Consider the following 24,587-nt stretch of genomic DNA (forward strand, 5'->3'; position numbering starts at 1 on the left):
GACAGGCAGCAGACGAAGAAGACTACGGAAGAATTTTAAAGAAAGGAGGTAAGACAGATCGACGCCCGAGAAGAAGTGTCTGTAGCTGTGATGTGGTTGAGGAGCAAGTGTGCGCGGCGGCTGAGGTAAGGGCAGAGCGCGCGGACGGGTCCGGCGCGGCGGGCGGGCCTACGAGTAGAAGCAGCTGCGCGCCTTGGGCAGGGGCTGCGGCTGCGGCTGGGGCGGCGGGGGCGGCGGGTGGAGGCGACGCTGCTTGTGGGCGGCGGCGAGCAGCGGGCGCAGGCGCACGCACAGCAGCGCCGACGCCAGGCACGACGCCAGCAGCACGGCCAGCAGCACCACCAGCGTCGCCGCGAAGCCGGGCGTCGTCATGCAGATGAGGTGGTGCGGCGCCGGCTCGCTGTCTGGGCCCGCCCCTGCCCCCGCCGTCGAGCCCTCGGCCACGGGGATGGCCTGCTGGCGCGCCGCCGCCTCGTCCAGCGGGAACGTCAGGTCGCCGGTCGACACGACGCGGATGACGCGGTTCACGCCCACCGACTTCTCCGGCGGTGGCGTCGAGCCGGAGGCGTCCTGCTGGCGGCGCGCGTCGTGGGGCGGCACCTCCCGCCGCTGCCGGCGCACGCGACGCTCGTCGCGGGGCCGCGCCGCGCCCGCGGCGTTCAGGTACGCCTCCAGGGGCTGCGGCGGCGGGCCTGCATACAGCGGGAGGGGAAGCGGTTAGCGGGGCAGCTCGAGCAAGTCACTGGGCTCGGAACACACATTGAGTTACAAGTCTATGTGAGACTTAATGCGTCGGTCAGGGAAACATCTAAAGCCTCCTGGAGTTAGAGACAGAGATACTGCCCGAGACGATACAACAGGGCCTCTAAGCTCTATTGTAGTGTCCAGATGGACAGGACGGCACCCGAAGCATGTTATCCCAGCCAAGGGGCTATCTACACTACTCGCCATTAAAATTGTTACACCAAGAACATGACGTGCTACAGACGCGAAATTTAACCGACAGGAAGAAGATTCTGTGATATGCAAATGATTAGCTTTTCAGAGCATTCGCACAAGTTTGGCGCTGGTGGCAACACCCACAATGTGGTGACACAAGGAAAGTTTCCAACCGATTCCTCATACACAAACAGCGGTTGACCAGCGTTGCCTGGTGAAACGTTGTTGTGATGCCTCGGGCAAGGAAAAGAAATGCGTGCCATCATTTTTCAGACTTTGATAAAGGTCGGATTGTAGCCTATCACGATTGCGACATTGCTGCTCGCGTTGGTCGAGATCCAATGACTGTTAGCAGAATATGGAATCGGTGGGTTCAGGAGGGTAATACGGAACGCCGTGCTGGATCCCAACGGCCTCGTATCACAAGCAGTCGAGATGACAGGCATCTTATCCGCATGGCTGTAACGGATCGTGCAGCCACGTCTGGATCCCTGAGTCAACAGATGTGGACGTTTGCAAGACAACAACCATCTGCACGAACAGTTCGACGACGTTTGCAGCAGCATGGACTATCAGCTGGGAGACCATGGCTGCGGTTACCCTTAACGCTGCATCACAGACAGGAGCGCCTGTGATGGTGTACTCAACGACGAACCTGGGTGCACGAATGGTAAAACGTCATTTTTTCGGATGAATCCAGGGTCTGTTTACATCATCATGATGGTCGCATCCGTGTTTGGCGACATCGCGGTGAACGCACATTGGAAGCGTGTATTCGTCATCGCCATACTGGCGTATCACCCGGCGTGATGGTATGGAGTGCCATTGCTTACACGTCTCGGTGACCTCTTGTTCGCATTGACGGCACTTTGAACAGTGGACGTTACATTTCAGTCCCGTGGCTATACGCTTCTTTCCATCCCTGCGAAACACTACATTTCAGCAGGATAATGCACGAACGCATGTTGCAGGTCCTGTACGGGCCTTTCTGGATACGGAAAATGTTCGACTGCTGCCCTGGCCAGGAAATTATCCAGACCTCTCACCAATTGAAAACGTCTGGTCAATGGTGGCCGAGCAACTGGCTCGACACAATACGCCATTCACTACTCTTGATGAACTGTGGTATCGTGTTGAAGCTGCATGGGCAGCGGTACCGGTACACGCCATCCAAGCTGTTTGACTCAATGCCCAAGCGTATCAAGGCCGTTATTACGGCCAGAGGTGGTTGTTCTTGGTACTGATTTTTCAGGATCTATGCACTCAAATAGCGTGAAAATGTAATCACATGTCGGTTCTAGTATAATATATTTGTCCAATGGATACAGGTTTATCATCTGCATTTCTTCTTGGTGTAACAGTTTTAATGGCCAGTAGTGTATTATCTCAGTTATGATTTCAGAAGTTCTCCTCACTGTGCTCAAATAATAATTTGTTAACAATATTAAAGAGGAATTAATACGAATAATAATAATAACATGAGCGAGCAATATCATTATTATAATAATTTTAGTCTTGTTAATGTACTCCTAAGAACATTTCTCAATAAGCCTTACACCTGTCGAGAAGTGTGACACCGACCTGGGGAGAATCAATAGCTGAGGAAAAAATAGTTATAATAAAACTTAATTGATAAGTAAAAATAAAAAAAAAATTAGTTATGTATGCTCTATATTTGATTGGCTCATATACGACGAAAATGTTTGTTTGACCCATTGATGTACTGTGTTTTTCACTCGTGAAGATTATTATTATAGTACAGAATAGACACACAGTTGTACAGTTGATGGTACATACGTGCTTTATTCAAATTGTCTGATAGCTTTAGACAGTCGACTACAAAAAACGGTATTAATTCATCTGTGGAAGAGCAAGAATATAAGGGAACAATCAGCGTTAGCTATGGATGTAGAAGAAAGAGCAATAAAGAAAACGGATAAGACAGGGATGTGGAACTCTGAAACAGCGATACCGATAAGTGGGATAGAGATGCTTACTGGCTGCTGGAGGGAAGGACTGCTGGGACATACCGAGAGGAGAGATATAGAATATTTGGAGAGGCTTCAGTTGTCTTTTCGACGCACTATAGTATGTGGTCACAGGCAGTTGCCGGAAGTTGTAATGATTTTCCACAACAGCTGCTCTTTATAGATCTTTTTTATTTATTGCTACCGGTTTCTAGCATTATTCACTTTAAAGTGTTCCCTGTAAAATCGTAAACACTACTCTGCAAAATAGCAAATGCTCGAAACTGGTAGCAATATATATATATATATATATATATATATATATATATAAGCAGCTGTGTTGGAATATAACGGCAATGCATTTTATATTTTATACGATTTGTAACTGCCGAACAGCTTGCACGAGATATGTTCAGATTATTGAGCAGTTTTTTCTGCTGATGTGTGACTGCAGTGGAGAAGGAGATGCCGAGTTATATGACTCGAGTGCAGTGCTCAAAGACAGAAATGACTTAGTTTTCAAAACGTGCACTGAAAGGCACTGACGGGTGAATGAGTTGTTAGAATGGCGGACGCAATGCTTACATTGGTCTCTGGACTACTGGACAAATATTTCATGGAGAGCCGCGTCACGGTACGTACTGTGTCAGATAGATCTGCCCAGACCTAGTGGACGCCTAGTAAATGGCATTTATGTGCTGGATCTGTTCCGACAATTACATTCAGTGGAAGTCGAATGATCCGGACTCCAATCATTAGCTCTGGCATATGACAAAATGAGCGCAGCTGTTTAATGAAAAAAATTTTTATTACGTAGTAGCACGCTACTCAATATGTCACTACAGTTTTGAACCGTATTTTTCGGTATCAATATGATAATGTTGTCCATACTGCAAGGATTGTGTTGTGGTCAAGGAATATTATTTGCATGTGCCAGAGTTTCCACCTCAAAACGATCGATTTGAACCGGTTTTTGAACGAAGTAGAGCATCGGTTACGTGGCGTATGAGTTTCCTCCAAAAAAATTTACAATGGCGACTCTCTTTGCTTCAGGGAGAATGGGATCCACTTCCGATTCGACAGTATCAGAATTTAGCAGAAAGTATTCCCTGAAGATAATCCTGATGATAAGAACGAAAGTTCATGGCTGGCATCTCTGGTACTAACAGCAGTCGGCATCTGAAGAGGTTTGGACACTGAATGCTGAGGGAAGATTGGGAAAATGCGTTCGAGAACCATTCGGAAGACATACTCGTAAGTCTTTGTGTAAAGAACTCATTAACCAAGAAACGAAATAAAAATTGCCCACCATAAAGTAGCCGAAAGTGTGGGTAGGAGAGGCTGACTTACCGTAGATTGTGTCGGCCCCGTAGAGCGCCAGCGGCGGCGCCTCGGAACACTGGTCAGGGCACTGGTTGCGGCAGATCTGGATGGTGCACTGGAAATGCACCTCCATCGAGTCGGGGAACTTGAAGGCCTGGAAGTGCGCGTACGAGAGGACGGAGGCGCTGGCGCCGAAGTTCTTGATCTTGGTGAAGCGCGACATGAGTTTGGGCCTGGTGACGCAGCCCTTCTGGTCCACCAGCTGGATGGGCGCGCGCTTGCCGTCGTGCGCCATGCAGTTCCTCACCAGCATGTCGAACTTCGAGTCGTCGTCCTTGATGGCCAGTACCATCGTCATCGTCTGGCCGATCTTCACCAGCCCAGACACCTCGGAGGCCCACGGTCCTTTGCCCACCTGGAGACAGACGTATCATGAACTTGCTATAGAGAGCTGTGTTTCTACCTCGTGTATGTACTTTGTTACTTTTTTTTATAAAGACGTCAAAATTACAGTATTTTTGGATTGTCAGGTACAGGTTACAATATATTAAGGAGACCAATTTAATAGTCAAGTATTTCTGTTTGTTATTTCAATTGTTTATTTGTAATATGTATTGCAATCCCTGCAATCCCTCTACAGTTCCTTCTAATACACTGGAACTTAGCCCTTGATGTCTTAACACACGTCCTATCATCCTGCAACATCTTCTTGTCAGTATTTTCAGGTCTCCTTTCTTCGCCGATTCTGCAGAGACTCTCCTCATTCCCTACCTTATAGGCCCACCTAAATCTCAACATTCTTCTGTGGCACCACGTCCCAAAAGCATCGATTACCTTCTTTTCTATTTGTAGGTGTCCATCCTATTGCGTGGACGAGGGACTTTGGCTGATGATACGTATGAAAAAAGTACCACCACAGAATGACTTTATTGTCTCACCCGACTAGTTTCGGCAGCACATTACCGCCATCCTCAGACACCATCACTGCCAAAACAGTAATAGATTTCCTTGGCGCGTTTACTGTGGAGTCCTTGTTATTTGTACACGTGGGCTAGTTTTCCTCAGGAATCTCTACTGGACACCATGATGTCTCCAATGCCACACGGTGTCGAGATTCCTGAGGAAAGCTAGACTACGTGTACAAGTAACAGGGACTCCACAATATATGCGCCAGGGCAGTTTAATACTGTCTTGGTAGAGGTGGGGCCTAAGGACAGCGGTAGTGTGCCACTGAAACTAGTCGTGTGTGACAATAAAGTCATTCTCAAGACACAGTTGTGGTCGTACTTTTTCTTATATTCCTCCTTTTCTGTTTTTCCCATCGCCCATGATTCACTTCCATAATACAACGCCGTGAGCCAAATGTACATTTTTCATAAATGTCTACCTCAAACAAGCTCGATGTTTGATACTAGTAGACTTCTTTGGCCAGAAATGCCCTCTTTACCTGTGCTAATTTAGTTTACTTGGTCTCCTTGCTTCGTCCTTCATGTGGTTTTTGTTTCCAAGGTAGTGGAATTCCTTTACTTAGTCTACTTATTGACCAATAATTTTGATGTTAAATTTATAGCTAACCTCATTCCTGCTACTCCATATTACTTTCGTCCTTCTTCCCTTTACTCTCAATTCATATTCTGCACTCGTTAGACTATTCATTCCATTCAACAGGTACTATAATACCTATTCACTTTCACTGAGGATGGAAAATGTTATCATTGACACAGTTTCGCCCTAAATTTGAAACCCACACTTGAAACCTCCTATCATTTCCGTAACTGCTTCTTCGATGTACAGATGGAACAGTAGGGGCAAAGACTTGCATCCTTGTCTTACCTCTTTTCAACCCGTGCACTTTGTTATTTGTTTTCTGCATTTATTGTTCCCACTTGATTCATGTACACTTTATATATTACCCGTCTTTCCCTACAGCTTGCTCTTGTTTTTCTCGTATTTCCAACATCTTGCACCGATGACCAATACTGAACGCTTTCTCTAGATTGACAAATCCAAAGAAATCTTGATTCCATGCAACATCAGAACTGTCACTCCAGTGCTTTTACAGTTTCGAAAGCTAAACAGGTCGTAATCTAACAGACTCTCGATTTTCTTTTCCATTCTCTGTATATTATTCTTGTCACCAACTCGGATGCATGAAACGTTAAGATGAATGTGAGCTCGTTCTTAACTTGTCCGTTTTTGCTATCTTCTGGATTGCGTGGACGATATTTTTCTGAAGGTTTATTGTACGTATCCAGCCTACACAGTCTACTTATCAAGTCGAATATTTGCTTAGTGTCACTTGCCCCAGTGACTGTAGAAATTCCATTATCGTTCCCTTCTGCTCTATTTGAATACAAGTCTTCCAAATTGTTAAACTTGGACGTTAGTAATGGATTCCCCATATGTCTTCAAAAATGACTTCCATTTCTTTTTCTATCATGCCAGCAGACAGTCCCTGACCCTCGCAGAGCACTCAGTGCATACTTTCCACAAATTTGCTCTGTCCTCTACATTTCGACAGCGGAATTTCCATTGCAGTCTAATTTGAATACCCTTGCTTTTAATTTCAGAGTAGCTATTTCGACTTATCTGTATTCTAATTGTATTTCTTTACTTTCTCAGACGTTAAGTCTGGTTAAAAATGGAAAGTGACGCGGACCTTGATCAAGCGTCACTTCCTTTTAACTGTACGGTATATGTTATATTGCATTTAGGAACTTTCGGGTAATTGAACATGTATCAATAATTACGGATTTCTGTAGATGTATATATAAGTTTGGATGTAGCTGTATTGCATTGATGTACTGGTGGATATTGTGTGGTATGACTCCTGTAGTTGATCGTATAATTGGTATAATGTCAACTTTATCCTGATGCCACATGTCCTTGACTTCCTCAGCCAGTTGGATGTATTTTGCAATTTTTTCTCCTGTTTTCTTTTGTATATTTGTTGTATTGGGTATGGATATTTCGATTAGTTGTGTTAATTTCTTCTTTTTATTGGTGAGTATGATGTCAGGTTTGTTATGTGGTGTTGTTTTACCAGTTATAATGGTTCTGTTCCAGTATAATTTGTATTCATCATTCTCCAGTACATTTTGTGGTGCATACTTGTATGTGGGAACGTGTTGTTTTATAAGTTTATGTTGTAAGGCAAGCTGTTGATGCATTATTTTTGCTACATTGTCATGTCTTCTGGGGTATTCTGTATTTGCTAGTATTGTACATCCGCTTGTGATGTGATCTACTGTTTCTATTTGTTGTTTGCAAAGTCTGCATTTATCTGTTGTAGTATTGGGATCTTTAATAAAATGCTTGCTGTAATATCTGGTGTTTATTGTTTGATCCTGTATTGCAATCATGAATCCTTCCGTCTCACTGTATATATTGCCTTTTCTTAGCCATGCGTTGGATGCGTCTTGATCGATGTGTCGCTATGTTAGATGATACGGGTGCTTGCCATGTAGTGTTTTCTTTTTCCAATTTACTTTCTTCGTATCTGTTGATGTTATGTGATCGAAAGGGTTGTAGAAGTGGTTATGAAATTGCAGTGGTGTAGCCGACGTATTTATACGAGTGATTTCTTTGTGTATTTTGCTAGTTTCTGCTCGTTCTAGAAAGAATTTTCTTAAATTGTCTACCTGTCCATAATGTAGGTTTTTTATGTCGATAAATCCCCTTCCTCCTTCCTTTCTGCTTAATGTGAATCTTTCAGTTGCTGAATGTATGTGATGTATTCTATATTTATGGAATTGTGATCGTGTAAGTGTATTGAGTGCTTCTAGGTCTGTGTTACTCCATTTCACTACCCCAAATGAGTAGGTCAATATTGGTATAGCATAAGTATTTATAGCTTGCTTTTTTCTTGTTTCTTGCTGTCAATTCTGTTTTCAGTACTTTTGTTAGTCTTTGTCTATATTTTTCTTTTAGTTCTTCTTTAATATTTGTATTATCTATTCCTATTTTTTGTCTGTATCCTAGATATTCATAGGCATCTGTTTTTTCCATCGCTTCTATGCAGTCGCTGTGGTTATCCAATATGTAATCTTCCTGTTTAGTGTGTTTTCCCTTGGCTATGCTATTTTTCTTACATTTGTCTGTTCCAAAAGCCATATTTATATCATTGCTGAATACTTCTGTTATCTTTAGTAATTGGTTGAGTTGTTGATTTGTTGCTGCCAGTAGTTTTAGATCATCCATGTATAGCAAATGTGTGATTTTGTGTGGGTATGTTCCAGTAATATTATATCCATAATTTGTATTATTTAGCATGTTGGATAGTGGGTTCAGAGCAAGGCAGAACCAGAAAGGACTTAATGAGTCTCCTTGGTATATTCCACGCTTAATCTGTATTGGCTGTGATGTGATATTATTTGAATTTGTTTGGATATTAAGTGTGGTTTTCCAATTTTTCATTACTATGTTTAGGAACTGTATCAGTTTCGGATCTACTTTGTATATTTCCAATATTTGTAGTAACCATGAGTGGGGTACACTATCAAAAGCTTTTTGGTAATCAATGTATGCGTAGTGTAACGACCTTTGTTTAGTTTTAGCTTGATATGTCACCTCTGCATCTACTATCAGTTGCTCTTTACATCCTCGTGCTCCTTTGCAACAGCCTTTTTGTTCTTCATTTATAATTTTGTTCTGTGTTGTATGTGTCATTAATTTCTGTGTAATGACTGAAGTTAATATTTTGTATATTGTTGGTAGGCATGTTATGGGGCGATATTTAGAAGGGTTTGCTGAGTCTGCTTGATCTTTAGGTTTCAGATAAGTTATTCCATGTGTAAGTGTATCAGGGAATGTGTATGGGTCTGCAATGTAACTGTTAAATAATTTAGTTAGATGTGAATGTGTTGAGGTGAACTTCTTTAGCCAGAAATTTGGTATTTTATCTTTTCCAGGGGCTTTCCAATTGTGAGTAGAATTAATTGCTTGGGTGACTTCATGTTGCAAAATTATCATTTCAGGCATTTGTGGTATCATTTTGTATGTGTCTGTTTCTGCTTGTATCCACCATGCATGGCTGTTATGTTGTACCGGGTTTGACCATATGTTGCTCCAGAAGTGTTCCATGTCTGTTATGTTTGGTTGATTGTCTATTTTAATGTGTGTGTTATCTATTGTCTGGTAAAACTTCTTTTGGTTTGTGTTGAATGTTTGGTTTTGTTTCCTTCTATTTTCACTTTTTTTGTATCTTCTAAGTCGTTTGGCCAATGCTTGTAATTTCTGCTTCTTTTCATCTAATTGCTCTATCGCTTCTTGTTGCGAGATTTTACCTAACCTATTTGGTTTTTTTCTGATATTTCATTTCTTATAAATTGCGTTAGCTGTCCGATGTCTTTTCTCAGTTTTTCTATTCTGATCTGTAGCCTGTGTTGCCATGCTGGTTTTGTGTGTTTCTTCTGTGTGTTGGTTGGTTCTGATCTCTGCCTAGTGTGTATATTTATTGTAGTGAGTGCTCCTATTTAAACCAGTAATTGTAACTCTTCCATAGTTGTGTTTTCATTTATTTTGTTGTGTGTGATTGTGTTGATAGTTTTTTTTTGTTGTTTCAACTTGTGGGTTATTTGGCGGCATATGCAAGAATGGTCTAATGTCTGTATTTGTGTCTTTGTATTCTATATTTGTCAGCTGAAATTTTTCTTTTGAATCTAACATGTGTGTCACTTCGTGTTCTATTTGTGCTTGTTCTGGTGGCTGTCTTAAGTTTTCGTTTCCCTCTGATTGTTTAATTGATGCGTGTTGACCTTTGTTTGTTTGCTTTGGGATGTTTGAGTCCATTACTGTATTTTCTTCTTCTTCTGATTGCACATTATTTTGTTCTAGTATTTGTTGTACTTGTTGTTTGATGTTTTCTAATTCTGACTGGGGTGTCCTGTTATTTTTGATTATTACACGGATCTGATCAGCTAGTAGCTGTTCTGTTAAAAATTTTAATTCTGGGTATCTGGTAATAAATGTTGTGTATACTTGTGATCTGTATCCAGTTGTGTTGGTTCCTAGGTTTGTTGCTTAGTAATAACAGAACATGAGGTGTCGATTAACTTCATCTGACCATCTCATCCTCTGTCTTTGTTTTCCTTCTAGGGTGGTTGCAGGAAGCATATCCTGCAAAACACCTCTATTTGGATTTAAATCATTTTCCAGTTGCCTAGCAGTGTCGTTACCATTGTGGGCGGGCATACGGTTCAAGCGTCGTCCCCGACCATGACGGCGCTTATCCGAGGCTTCTTTAGTTCTGTCCTGAACCAACTAATCACACTAAAAGGGGGGTTAGCCCTATTAGTGGTTTGTTCTTTTCGTCGCCTTTTACGACTGGCAGAACATACCGGAGGCCTGTTCTTTTCATTATTATTATTATTAATAGCGTGTGGGTCAGTGGCTTGTTGCAGGTTTTTCAATTGGGCACCACGTCGGCGACTTGCGTGTTGTTAATCTGCCTCATTTATCCAAATGGGGGAAGAGGACCGACAGTTCAACGTGGAAACCGATCCGCTGTCGTTTCTGGCGACTCTTCACGTCACTGAGAGGTGAAGTTTAGATGAAAAGCAGGCAGAGTTTCCTTGATCTGGCCGGGATTCGATCCCGCGACCTCTCACCTTAGAGGCATGCACTTTAATCGTAGACCACCAGGCCCGAGCACTAATCGTGTATGCTGAATCTGTTCTTCCGACAGCTTTTCTTTTTCAGATTTCTTCACATTTATCCTGCAACCATTTCGCCTTGGCTTTCGTGCACTTTGCATGAGCATATCGTCATTAAAGTCACATTCTTGCGCTGATAAATTATTTTTACTTGTTTAAAATTACATGATGTGAGTTTTATAATGATAATGGAGAGAATGAACAAGAATAACGAAGTAACATCATAAAATAGAAATTTTGTTTAAGTACTTCATGTATTGTGAATATTAGGACAGGTAGAAAACAATATTTGCTATTTTCTTTTAAATCTACTTCGGCCTCTCAGTGTATATCGTGAACAACAGTAGTTCTTCAATACTCCCTTGGCCGTTATACGTCAGAAACCTGAATGTTCTTCCACATATGGCGATTCCTACCCGCTAAGGACACTATAATGAGCTGCAGTTGCTACGAAGTCATCGATCCAATCTTGAAGGTCGTCCGAGAATTTTATTCACGAGGTGTTAGCTCGCAGCTGTAACTGTAACTATACCGAAAGTCAATGAACACATCATGAACATGGGTGTCGGTTCCCATAGACAGACTAAGTAATCTGAGTTTCACAAGATCTGCAAAATGCAAATGATGGACTTCAAGCACACAGCCCTTTAGCTAAGCGCATCTCCACGATGGCCGTTCTTGGAAGTTGTAATGATTTGCAACTTTTCTCAATTGCTTGGAACGCTTTCTTGTTTCAGAGACCTACAGTGACTTTCTTTTTTGTCAGAAAGGAGCACCAAGACAAGTGGCGCAGTGGTTAGCACGCTGGACTCGCATTCGGGAGGAAGACGGCATTTAAATTTAGGATTTCCGTGATTTCCCTAAATCGCTCCAGGGAAATTCCGGGATGTTTCCTCTGAAAGGGTTCGGCCGATTTCCTTCCCCATCCTTGACACAATTCGAGCTTGTGCTCCGCCTCAAATGACCTCGATGTAGACTGGACGTTAAACCCAATCATCCTTCCTTCCTAGGAGGGCAGCAGGTTCATTCGCGTAATTTGTAAATAGCTTGGTGTCATATGATGACTTATTTTGGCGAATGCTATTGTTTTGTCGTTACTTGGTGGTTTCCGAAACTGTCAGATTGGGTAATTTTCTTCAGGGTGTTTGGGTTTCGTCTGAAATGGCATTTACACGTATTTTCCTAAATGAAAGTTTTATAAATAATGGGAGAATGGCAGAATGTTTAATTCTCCTATAGTTCTCAGTATGACGTCATAGAAATTATATTGTTGTTGTTGTGATCTTCAGTCCTGAGACTGGTTAGTTGCAGCTCTCCATGCTACTCTATCCTGTGCAAGCTCCTTCATCTCCCAGTACCTACTGCAGCCTACATCCTTCTGAATCTGCTTAGTGTATTCATCTCTTGGTCTCCCTCTACGATTTTTACCCTCCACGCTGCCCTCCAGTACCAAATTGGTGATCCCTTGATGCCTCAGAACATGTCCTACCAACCGGTCCCTTCTCATAGTCAAGTTGTGCCACAAACTCCTCTTCTCCCCAATTCTATTCAATACCTCCTCATTAGTTATGTGATCTACCCATCTAATCTTCAACATTCTTCTGTAGCACCACATTTCGAAAGCTTCTATTCTTTTCTTGTCTAAACTATTTATCGTCCATTTTTCACTTCCGTATATGGCTACACTCCATACAAATACTTTCAGAAACGACTTCCTGACACTTAAATCATTAGTCGATGTTAACAAATTTCTCTTCTACAGAAAAGCTTTCCTTGCCATTGCCAGTCTACATTTTACATCCTATCTACTTCGACCATCATCAGTTACTTTGCTCCCCAAATAGCAAAACTCCTTTACTACTTCAAGTGTCTCATTTCCTAATCTAATTCCCTCAGTATCACCCGACTTAATTCGACTACATTCCATTATCCTCGTTTTGCTATTGTTGATGTTCATCTTATACCCTCCTTTCAAGACAATGTCCGCCCCTATAAATTCTCGGGTGTCTCTGTTTAGTTACTGTTTGGATTTGGGTTTCGTACGCTTCCGTTAGACTCAGCCTCGTGGTACCAATGGAGGAACTACTTGACGGAACAGCGGCTGCTCCAGGCCACAACGGCCGGGAGAGCGGTGCGCTCACCCCACGCCCTTTCTACCGCCACTGACGCCATTGTCAGAGAACGACACAATGGTCGGTCCATACCGACAAGCCCGCCAGGACCTGTGGACTGAGTTTGCGTTTACTCTTCCGTTAGCACACGGTTTAAGGCATACTTCGCACCTTGAACACTGCGCGGTATATTTACGTTTTCGTAGCGGCAGACACCCATCTCTAATACACTACTGGCCATTAAAATTGCTGCACCACGAAGATGACGTGATACAGACGCTAAATTTAACCGACAGGAAGAAGATGCTGTGATATGCAAATGATTAGCTTTTCAGAGCATTCACACAAGGCTGGCGCCGATGGCGATACCTACAAGGTGCTGACATGAGGAAAGTTTACAACCGATTTCTCATACAAAAACAGCAGTTGACCGGCGTTGCCTGTGAAACGTTGTTGTGATGCCTCGTGTAAGGAGGAGAAATGCGTACCATCACGTTTCCGACTTTGATAAAGGTTGGATTGTAGCCCATCGCGATTGCGGTTTATCGTATCGCGACATTGCTGCTCGAGTTGGTCGAGATCCAATGACTGTTAGCAGAATATGGAATCGGTGGGTTCAGGAGGGTAATACGGAACGCCTTGCTGGATCCCAACGGCCTCGTATCACAAGCAGTCGAGATGACAGGCATCTTATCCGCATGGCTGTAACGGATCGTGCAGCCACGTCTCGATCCATGAGACAACAGATAGGGACGTTTGCAAGACAACAACCATCTGCACGAACAGTTCGACGACGTTTGCAGCAGCATGGACTATCAGCTCGGAGACCGTGGCTGCGGTTACCCTTGACGCTGCATGATAGGCAGGAGGGCCTGCGATGGTGTACTCAACGACGAACCTGGGTGCACGAATGGCAAAACGTCATTTTTGCGGATGAATCCAGTTTACAGCTGTTTACAGCATCATGATGATCGCATCCGTGTTTGGCGACATCGCGGTGAACGCACATTGCAAGCGTGTATTAGTCATCGCCATACTAGCGTATCACCCGGCGTGATGCAATGGGGTGCTATTGGTTACACGTCTCGGTCACCTGTTGTTCGCATTGACGGCACTTTGAACAGTGGACGTTACATTTCAGATGTGTTACGACCTGTGGGTCTACCCTTCATTCGATCCCTGCGAAACCCTACATTTCAGCAGGATAATGCACGACCGCATGTTGCAGGTCCTGTACGGGCCTTTCTGAATACAGAAAATGTTCGACTGCTTCCCTGGCCAGCACATTCTCCAGATCACTCACCAATTGAAAACGTCTGGTCAATGGCGGCCGAGCAACACAACTCGTCGCAATACGCCAGTTACTACTCCTCATGAACTGTGGTATCGTGTTGAAGCTGCATGGGCAGCTGTACCTGTAACGCCATCCAAGCTCTGTTTGACTCAATGTCCAGGCGTATCAAGCCGTTATTACGGCCAGAGGTGGTTGTTCTGGGTCTCAGGATCTATGCACCCAAATTGCGTGAAAATGTAATCACACGTCAGTTCTAGTATAATATATTTGTCCAATGAATACCCGTTTATCATCTGCATTTCTTCTTGGTGTAGCAATTTTAATGGCCAGTAGTGTAATAAACGCATATATAATACAACAATAGATCTCACTGTTCCTACGTGTACTGAAACCGGAGAAGGGGTCTATTTGTTAAGAAATGGTGAAAGTTTTCGTTAGACTCCGATGGAGTGGCTCACCTGTATCTGCATCCAGCAGCCGACGTTGTCTCCCGCGAAGTCAGCCCTGACGACGTCGAGCATGTCGACGGGGAAGGGCCGGAACGTGACGGACTTCTCGTACTGGTCGTGCCACGTGCAGCGCAGCTTCCTCGCCTGGTCCCACACCTCCTGCACCTGCGCACCCACACCACCAGTCGGTCACACGCTGTGCGAGTCTTAATTATTAATCCAGTAAAACAAAGTCCGATGGAAAATGATACAAATAAGGTCTTTGGAAAAGTTATTAATTGGTTTTCTGCGAATGGGCTTGCTCCGAACTTTGAAAAAACATAGTACATCCAATTTTCTGCTGGAAAAAGTATAATTCCTCCACAAAGATAACACATCGAAAGAAGTCAGTAGCCAGGGTAGAACATACTAAGTATTTGGGTGTACATATAGATGAGAATCTTAATTGGAAAATTCATATTTTGGATCTCCTAAAGCGACTAGGTTCAGCAACTTTTGCAATCAGAATAATTGCCAATTTTGAGGATGTAGAAATTAGTAAGCTAACATACTTTGCATACTTCCACTCTCTGATGTCGTACGGAATGATATTCTGGGACAACTCAACACTTAGGCGAAAGGTATTCACTGCTCAAAAGAAAAGTAGTTAGAAGAATGTGTGGGGTTCATAGTCGAACATCTTGTAAGAATCTGTTTAAAAGGTTAGGAATTCTTACAACTGCTTCACAGTACATTTACTCAGTAATGAAATTTTTTGTCAATAACATGGACCAATTTAAAATCAACAGCGACATTCATAATTACAATAGCAGAAAAAAGAGAGGCCTACTCTATCCTTTACTTAACCTATCTTTGGCACAGAAAGGGGTAAAATATGCTGCTATATAACTTTTTGATAAATTACCATATGAAATAAAATGTCTGACAGACAGCAGTAATAGTTTCAAAAACAAATTGAAATAATACCTCCTTGACAACTCCTTCTATACCATAGATGAATTCTTGAATATGAGTAAATAAATCTGGAGATATAATATGTGCATTTTGTGCCATTTAAGGGAATCAGATTGATAATAAAAATATTTAGGTATAATACTATAATGTAAACAAAAAGCCCTTGTTTCCTGTGCGCATTTCTTGTGCATTTCACACGTTCCACATCATAACGGTTTTTCCGTGCTATTGATCAATGGAACACGTAACTAACTAACTAAATAACTAAAAGATAAAATTGTACGTCCGACTGGACTGCGAGCTTCTGCCAAAATTAAAATTTATTTGTCCCCAACAGACCAGTTACTTCTTTAAAGAGAGACACATAAACAACAAAATTCACTTGCTGTAAAAAATCATGCAACATCGTCAAGGACCGTGTTCAGTTTCACCGGAGTACAATACGAGCATACTGAGGGGTTGTAGTGCTAATGATTCATTTGTCATTCATCGGTGCTCAGGAAGCCCGACTGTACAGCTACTGTTCAGATTCTGCAAGAGTATCTGTGATGAGTTTAGGGGTAAAAACAGTTTGCAATATTAATTCTGGGATATAACCATGCCCCACCGACGAGTACACACACATTCCTGCTGAAGAGCTTCAGTAATCTGAACGGGGTCGCATTGTGGGCCGCTGGGAAAACGAATGGACGTACTGACGGCTTACTGAACACGTTGGGCGCAGAGTACCGACGGTGTGTCGCTGCTTTCAGCTGTGGTCTGTGGGACATTCCCACAAGTGTAGACCAGGTTGTGGACGTCCGCGTAGTACATGCGCAGGTCAATAGCGACGCACTGTGCGAGCAGCGGTAGTCGACCGAATATCAGCCAAGGACGAATTCCGAGTACATGTTGAAGCTGCTGTGTCATCAGGGAATAATGGGTACTGTCTGCTTGCAGCAAGATTAAGGTCGCATGTGCCTCTGGGCGGGCTACTATTGACACTATAGCGCTGTCAAACATGGCTACTCTACTGGCGTTAAGAAGTTGATTGGAAGAAGGAACGACGCTCTGTTTTTAGTGATGAGAGTAGGGTCTGTCTGCATGCGAGTAATGGACGTACACGTGTACGGCGTATACCTGGTGAACTGCGTATTTCACATTCGCTCACCAATGTGACGTCACCACCGGGACCTCGGCTTTCGGTGAGGTCAACGGCGGTGACGAATCTGCCGAGGGGGGACGCCAGGATGGAGAGCCAGTGGCGAGCTTAGCTGTTTCGAGACTGCTGGAAGGAGTGGGCTCTTCTTCAAAGACCTCCAAAACGGGAAAAATTCCAGAAACCTCCGGAATATCCAGGCGGTAGCTGTTCTTCATCTCCTCCACCTATTGCTACGTGCGTTACTCTTAAATTTCATAGCTATGTCGATAACCTAAAATGACGGAATTTCTCGGAATGTCTATGAATCTCGAATTGAGCGGGTATGAATTAAGAAAAATACAAAACATGATGCAAAGGGAACGTAACGTAGACATTTCTGAGTGACAGATCTCATTTCAGGCTTCGTAATGTGAGGCTCCATCAGTTACAACCATCGGTCACATTTGGTGTTTTTGCAAGGTAAAGCATCGAGTGGCACCGGCTTTTATCCCCGTTGTACTGTCATTTCTTCGAGAGGGAGTTGACCTGCTTTTACGGCAGAATAATGCACTTCCACGCACGATGTGCTTTTATTATGTACAGCAAATGTCATGATCAGCAGTGTTGTCTAGACAAGACAGCCTAGACACAATGAGAGGAAGCCGAAAGGCACGCGCTTAAACTCACGCAGGCTGGCTATAAAGAAAAGTACGTAGCTTCTGGAATACTTAACTTTAATCCACATTTGTAGAACATCGCTCTTGATGATACATTAATAGAATCTAAATATCAATTGAATACGGCGCCTTGCTAGGTCGTAGCAAATGTAGCTGAAGGCTACGCTAACTATCGTCTCGGCAAATGAGAGCGTATTTGTCAGTAAACCGTTCCTTGCAAAGTCGGCTGCACAACTGGGCGAGTGCTAGTACGTCTCTCTAGGCCTGCCGTGTGGTGGCGCTCGGTCTGCAATTACTGACAGTGGCGACCCGCGGGTCCGTCGTATACTAGCGGACCGCGGCCGATTTAAAAGCTACCACCTAGCAAGTGTGGTGTCTGGCGGTGACACCACAAGCAGTATCAACAGATCTCTCGCCAATTGAACACGTAAAGAAGCGTTACGAAGCAGGAACCTACTCATTCTCGATAGCCTGCAAGATTCATTGCAGAGCTGCAACAAAAGGCGGAAGATGCTTAGCACAGTATTTCGCAGAATGTCATTTGACATGTTTGTAGCCGCTTGCATGCGGGAGAAAACGTCTGCGTTGCCGCCAGAGGGTGGGAGTTACACTGTGTGTTGATGCTGTTGTTTTGGCACCGTTTATTGTGACGCAGGTGTTTCATTTGGTGTGAATTTATCACATACTCCTACAAAGATGGACTACCTGTAACGTCAGTTGTCAATAAAATGACCGTGTCCTTGAGGGTGTTGCACTTTTTTTCGGCAGCGTACTAATCAGATTATGGAGATGGTTGGGTGTAAAAATTGGGCAGAGGTGGAAAGGTTAGCGAAGGCAAGGAGAAGTGGAGGTCAGCATCGAACCACGCGAAAGACTACCGAATTAAAAAGAAGAAGTTGTCAGCAAGTGATTTATAAGATGGACGGACGAGGATTTGTGGCGCTGTCCTCCACGTACCTGCGGGTCGTACTGGACGACGATGATGTTCTCGAAGTAGGTGCCGGAGCCGGAGTCTGCGCCGTAGCCGTAGAGGCCGTTCTCGGAGTTGCCGGCGGTGCCGCACGAGTGGATGCTGATGTCGAAGGTGGCCGCCTTGCGGCCCAGGCCGGCGGGCAGGTGCACGCAGTTCACGTTGCTGTAGTGGCCCTTGCTGAACACGATGCCGTAGAACGGCTTGTCGAAGCCCAGGTACACCTGCAACCGGCCGCCTCATTAGCGGGACATTATTCCGCGGCCGGCTCGCGGAACCGGTATCTCCGGGACCCCGGTATATGCGCACGGCTGTAAATATCGTCCGCTTAAAATTAAATCTGACCGCTAATTTGCTCAGTTCCTTAGCGCTGTTTACCTCTCACACCGCATATTAATAAGACCAGAGTTTTAATTTTCACTTCTATTGGAAGGACGAACTGCCACAATTGATATCTCTGGGTAGCAAATTAAGGAAACAGAGCTAACGCAAATAATTTTCTCTGCTTCACCAGTAACATAAGTTATATAATTATTCTCAATATATGCGGTCATTTTTTCGACCTGTCACAGGCCCAGCAACTTGCGTTCCGTTGACATCACAATAAATACGGTCCATTCTTCTTATGCCTATAACCATTAACAAATTGTCGGGTATCACTACGTAAAGGAGAAACAGCTTTAATGAAACTGATCTTCCTAGAATATAGCTTGCAGTACAATTTTCCTCACACCTGAGAACATTACTACGTATGTAACCTGAACTATCAGATTTGTAGACACAGACCTGACGCTCATGTGCTCTTGTTCCACTTTGAATTTGTATCTAGCACTACATTCTACCCTTATAACCAAAAGGCAAATGAAATCCTTGACTATATTTTGAAAGTAGTGGGAAGCCCTGCACATACAGCTGTCGTGTATATCAATGTAGGTCTCAGTTTCCTGTCTCGCTCTCCGGCCATTTATCTACGCACCACTGGCAACGTAAATACAACTCAAATAATACTCGAGACGACGCAGAAGGACGATGTTTCGCGCCATGTCGCCGAGTTGGTCGTCTTCGATTAGCTTCAAGTCGGCAAACAATTCTAGTCTACCTTAATCGTTCAAGTGACGCAGGTAAATATATGTTCAACATTCTAAGACAAAAAAAAATGGTTAAAATCCTAGCTGGCTGGAGGGCTCCAAACGTTCCAATTGGGAACTGATCTGGCGACCTAGCTGGCCAAGGTAGAGTTTGTCAGGCGCGAATTTAACATGTAAAAACCATCGCCGTGGTAATACGAGCATTATCTTGTTCAAATGTAAGGCCAGAATGGCTTGTCATACAGGACAACAGAAAGAGGCGTAGAATATCGTCTATGTAATGCTGTGCTGCAAGCGTTGCGTCGACGACAATCAAATGGGTCCTGCTTTGAACAGAAATGGCAACTGAGACCCCCACTCCTGGCTTTCAGTACGTATGGCGGGGACAGTCTCCAGAAAAGTCTTTCTTACCCATCAGGGCTCAGTTGGAAGCCGGGCTCATCACTGACGATAATTCTGCTCTAGTCAATAAGATTTCTAGCCATAGATGTGACTGGAGACGCCGTGGACAGCGTTGGGTTTCCTCCCCGACGGTCGCCCGCCATACGGCCCAAGAAACAAGAGTGACGGTCTGGTGTGCCACTTCGTTTCATAGCATGATTCCTGAGGTTGACGCCAGCTCCACCTTTACAGCACAGTGGTACCTCGAAGATATTCTAGGCCCCGTTTTGTTGACCTTCACGGCAAGCCACCAGGGGCTAACGTTTCAGCAATATAATTCCGGTCCACATATTCCGGGAGTTTCTATTGCTTGTGTTCTTGCTTGGGCAGCAAGTTTGACAGATCTATCCCCAGTTGAGAATATTTGGAGCATTGTGGGTAGGACCCTCCAAGCATATCGGGACTTTAGCAATATAACGTGCTAGTTGGACAGAATTTTGTATGATCTCCCGCAGGAGGACATACAACAATTCTACACTCCTGGAAATGGAAAAAAGACACATTGACACCGGTGTGTCAGACCCACCATACTTGCTCCGGACACTGCGAGAGGGCTGTACAAGCAATGATCACACGCACGGCACAGCGGACACACCAGGAACCGCGGTGTTGGCCGTCGAATGGCGCTAGCTGCGCAGCATTTGTGCACCGTCGCCGTCAGTGTCAGCCAGTTTGCCGTGGCATACGGAGCTCCATCGCAGTCTTTAACACTGGTAGCATGCCGCGACAGCGTGGACGTGAACCGTATGTGCAGTTGACGGACTTTGAGCGAGGGCGTATAGTGGGCATGCGGGAGGCCGGGTGGACGTACCGCCGAATTACTCAACACGTGGGGCGTGAGGTCTCCACAGTACATCGATGTTGTCGCCAGTGGTCGGCGAAAGGTGCACGTGCCCGTCGACCTGGGACCGGATCGCAGCGACGCACGGATGCACGCCAAGACCGTAGGATCCTACGCAGTGCCGTAGGGGACCGCACCGCCACTTCCCAGCAAATTAGGGACACTGTTGCTCCTGGGGTATCGGCGAGGACCATTCGCAACCGTCTCCATGAAGCTGGGCTACGGTCCCGCACACCGTTAGGCCGTCTTCCGCTCACGCCCCAACATCGTGCAGCCCGCCTCCAGTGATGTCGCGACAGGCGTGAATGGAGGGACGAATGGAGACGTGTCGTCTTCAGCGATGAGAGTCGCTTCTGCCTTGGTGCCAATGTTGGTCGTATGCGTGTTTGGCGCCGTGCAGGTGAGCGCCACAATCAGGACTGCATACGACCGAGGCACACGGGGCCAACACCCGGCATCATGGTGTGGGGAGCGATCTCCTACACTGACCGTACACCACTGGTGATCGTCGAGGGGACACTGAATAGTGCACGGTACATCCAAACCGTCATCGAACCCATCGTTCTACCATTCCTAGACCGGCAAGGGAACTTGCTGTTCCAACAGGACAATGCACGTCCGCATGTATCCCGTGCCACCCAACGTGCTCTAGAAGGTGTAAGTCAACTATCCTGGCCAGCAAGATCTCCGGATCTGTCCCCCATTGAGCATGTTTGGGACTGGATGAAGCGTCGTCTCACGCGGTCTGCACGTCCAGCACGAACGCTGGTCCAACTGAGGCGCCAGGTGGAAATGGCATGGCAAGCCGTTCCACAGGACTACATCCAGCATCTCTACGATCGTCTCCATGGGCGAATAGCAGCCTGCATTGCTGCGAAAGGTGGATATACACTGTACTAGTGCCGACATTGTGCATGCTCTGTTGCCTGCGTCTATGTGCCTGTGGTTCTGTCAGTGTGATCATGTGATGTATCTGACCCCAGGAATGTGTCAATAAAGTTTCCCCTTCCTGGGACAATGAATTCACGGTGTTCTTATTTCAATTTCCAGGAGTGTATTAATTAGTGTCAAGTCCAAAAACTGTTTAAATAATGGCAAAAGATGGACCAACGTGTTATTGAGTAGCGAAATTTGTGAAGCTCTTTATTTTGAATAATTCATCCAATTTTTCTGAAATTATAATCATTTGTTTGTTTGTACGTTAAGATAACATCTACCGATTGCAGTCCATTAGGATAATTCCTTCGCGATGCATCGGTTTCCTTTTCTTAACGGTGTATATACCACTGTTTTTGATTGCTGTGTATTATTTTATTTGATACAGACAAACAACATTTTTATATTAGTATATTCAGGTTAGGTTTATAGATTGTCTAATGAGTATGAATACCATTCTTATGTTTCGAGACTTGTAGGCTTGAAATATCAGAGAATAAGTCAGTAATCGTATGGATATTTACTGATTAGTGCTGGCAACAAAGGAAAATCAGGAGACAAAATTAATGAAGTAGCATATTTTTGTACAATGGTAGGTGAGAGTGTCTTGAACAACACACTAGGAACCCTAACCGGTGTGGTGTGAGCGTGGTGGGTGGGTGTTCATGTAAGGGGCAGTTGTTTAAGCTGTTCTTCAATGCCTCGAAAACGGTGACATTTAGCGAAAATGTTTCTGAGTCAAATATTGAACTACATTACATATACTCCAAAAAGATCTTATTCATTTGTAATATATAACTAATGTTTCCGCTTTACAGAGGACGGAGAAATCGGCGATTATTAAAAATAGTATTTTAATGATATAAAATTGATGTTTTAGCAAAGTGAGAGCAAATGTTAAATGTGTGTACTACGCCTAAGTGCAGTAGAACCGTATTAAGAGATAAATTGTGATCTGGTGTGTAACAGGCAGGAAACACGGTGGTCGAGGCTAGAAGCGTGAGGGTACGTAATTGCCGGATTGTGGTCATGCCTTTCCATCCGTCATAGGTTTGCAAAATGCTGTTCTTGCGTCTGTATGATTAGCAACTCATATCTCGATTTACCAAAATAAACAACCACTAATTGCCCGATGAGTTTAACGCGGAAACTATTAGTCCTAGAGAAAAAATGAACAGGACCTTTCTTGTAGGATATTTAATGTAGTTCAATTTTTGACTGAGAAAAATTTCGCTAAATATCGCGGTTTTCGAAATATTCCAGAAAACCCTAAAAATTTGACCTTTACATGTCCTTCCCCCCTCTCCCCTTACTCCCACCCACAAAATTTACACTACATCGGTCAAGGTTTTGAGTATGTTATTCATGACACTCTACCCATTCCACTGTACAAAAATTTGTGACTACCTGAATTTTTTCTGTAGGTCTACCTGTTTTGGTCTTCGTTGACTGGGCTATATGGTCTGTGAGGCATTCGTCTTCAGGGATAGTTTCATTTTCGCTAACATTTGTCACCTGTGGATTAACATTCCTGGTATCGTCTGATATAAACGACAGCAATTTCAATTCATGGTAATATTTCCCACGTCATAATGTATAAAACAAGTAAGGGAGTCGTTTTTAACCACAGTTATAGCTAGTTTTCTTCAGCGCCGTACATATGAATAAATGGTCGTGAACTGAGTTCCTAGTTACATCCAATTTTACTGGTTACACGCTGCGAAATGCTGCTTACAATGAAGAATAAATATTTCAGGTAATATTGTTTCACAGATTATCTCGGATATGTTGGCCGCTGGGATAATGTAAATTATTTCCTCTGACAGTGCACATGTAGGATGATGACTGGTAATATGCAACACGAGAAAACAGTTTGTACATACACTTGTATGTAATAAACATATTATTTATTCATTTTTTGTTGGTTTTTATGGTTTGAGGGTTCATACAACCGTGAATAGTTTTTTTTTTTAGATCTGTAAGAATGCCTTGTGGCAGTGACATTGTTCCATGGTAGATGAAGTTCTATCTGATCATGCAATTGACTGCCGGGAACAGGTTACACAAAAGCACGCAGCAGATTCAGAATTTGGAGGAGACTCTAATTCAGATAATCTTGCTACTATTTCTACAGTTTCAAACACTACTACTGTAACTGATGGTAGTTTGTGTAACGCAGTGTCAAGTGGACCAGTGAGTGAAACGTCTAACACAGACGCAGCAGGTAGGGCACACTGTTACCTTGTGCTTGAAGAAGCGTTTCATGAAACTCTTGAAACTGGCTCTCATACTGAAGTGGTTGTAAAGGTGAATATATATGCATGGTCTAAAGCACCTTGTGAACGCCAATCCTTTGGGAAATGGCTGCCTAACTTCCTGCAGATTTTTTCAAACTTTACCTTCACAGATTTTATGCTCCTAATTGATTAGCTGAATGCAATTTTGTCATATGATGACATGGTAGGAGACCGTGGCTGTTATTTGAAGACAAATGTTGATGGTGTTGAGACAGCCACTAGCCACAAATTTAAGTTACTTTATTCAAAAGGTACCGTTACCGGTTTCGAATCATTACAATTCGTCATCAAACGGCTTTCATTCTTTCTTTAAAACATGTGGTGCGTTTTTTATTTATTAGTTGTCCTAAAATATAAATAATACATAATTATAAGCACGCCACACAGATGGTTGCGATATAGACCGACATTTCACGTAAGTCACATCCCAATGCTAATCTGTATGTACACAGTCTATTGATTTGTAGTCTACAGTGTAAAATTGTATTTGAGATAATTTTATCTGGATTGGCTATTCGTTGACAACT

General features: G+C 43.8%; 1 protein-coding gene across 1 annotated transcript in view; it reads right to left on the reverse strand.

Annotated features, from left to right (window-relative positions):
- Positions 1-276: 276 nt before the first annotated feature.
- LOC126100467 (uncharacterized) overlaps positions 277-24,587 on the reverse strand; it is a gene marked incomplete at its 3' end in the record, with an annotated part of 38,189 nt that continues 13,878 nt past the window's right edge. Inside the window, exons 4-7 of the mRNA XM_049911108.1 lie at positions 18,445-18,681; positions 14,746-14,901; positions 4,257-4,644; positions 277-692 (exon numbers count right to left, since the gene is read on the reverse strand). Of these exons, the coding sequence (XP_049767065.1) occupies positions 277-692; positions 4,257-4,644; positions 14,746-14,901; positions 18,445-18,681 (1,197 nt within the window). The remainder of the gene's footprint in view (positions 693-4,256; positions 4,645-14,745; positions 14,902-18,444; positions 18,682-24,587) is intronic.

Source organism: Schistocerca cancellata, chromosome 1 (assembly GCF_023864275.1).
Source record: "Schistocerca cancellata isolate TAMUIC-IGC-003103 chromosome 1, iqSchCanc2.1, whole genome shotgun sequence".
NCBI lineage: Eukaryota > Metazoa > Arthropoda > Insecta > Orthoptera > Acrididae > Schistocerca > Schistocerca cancellata.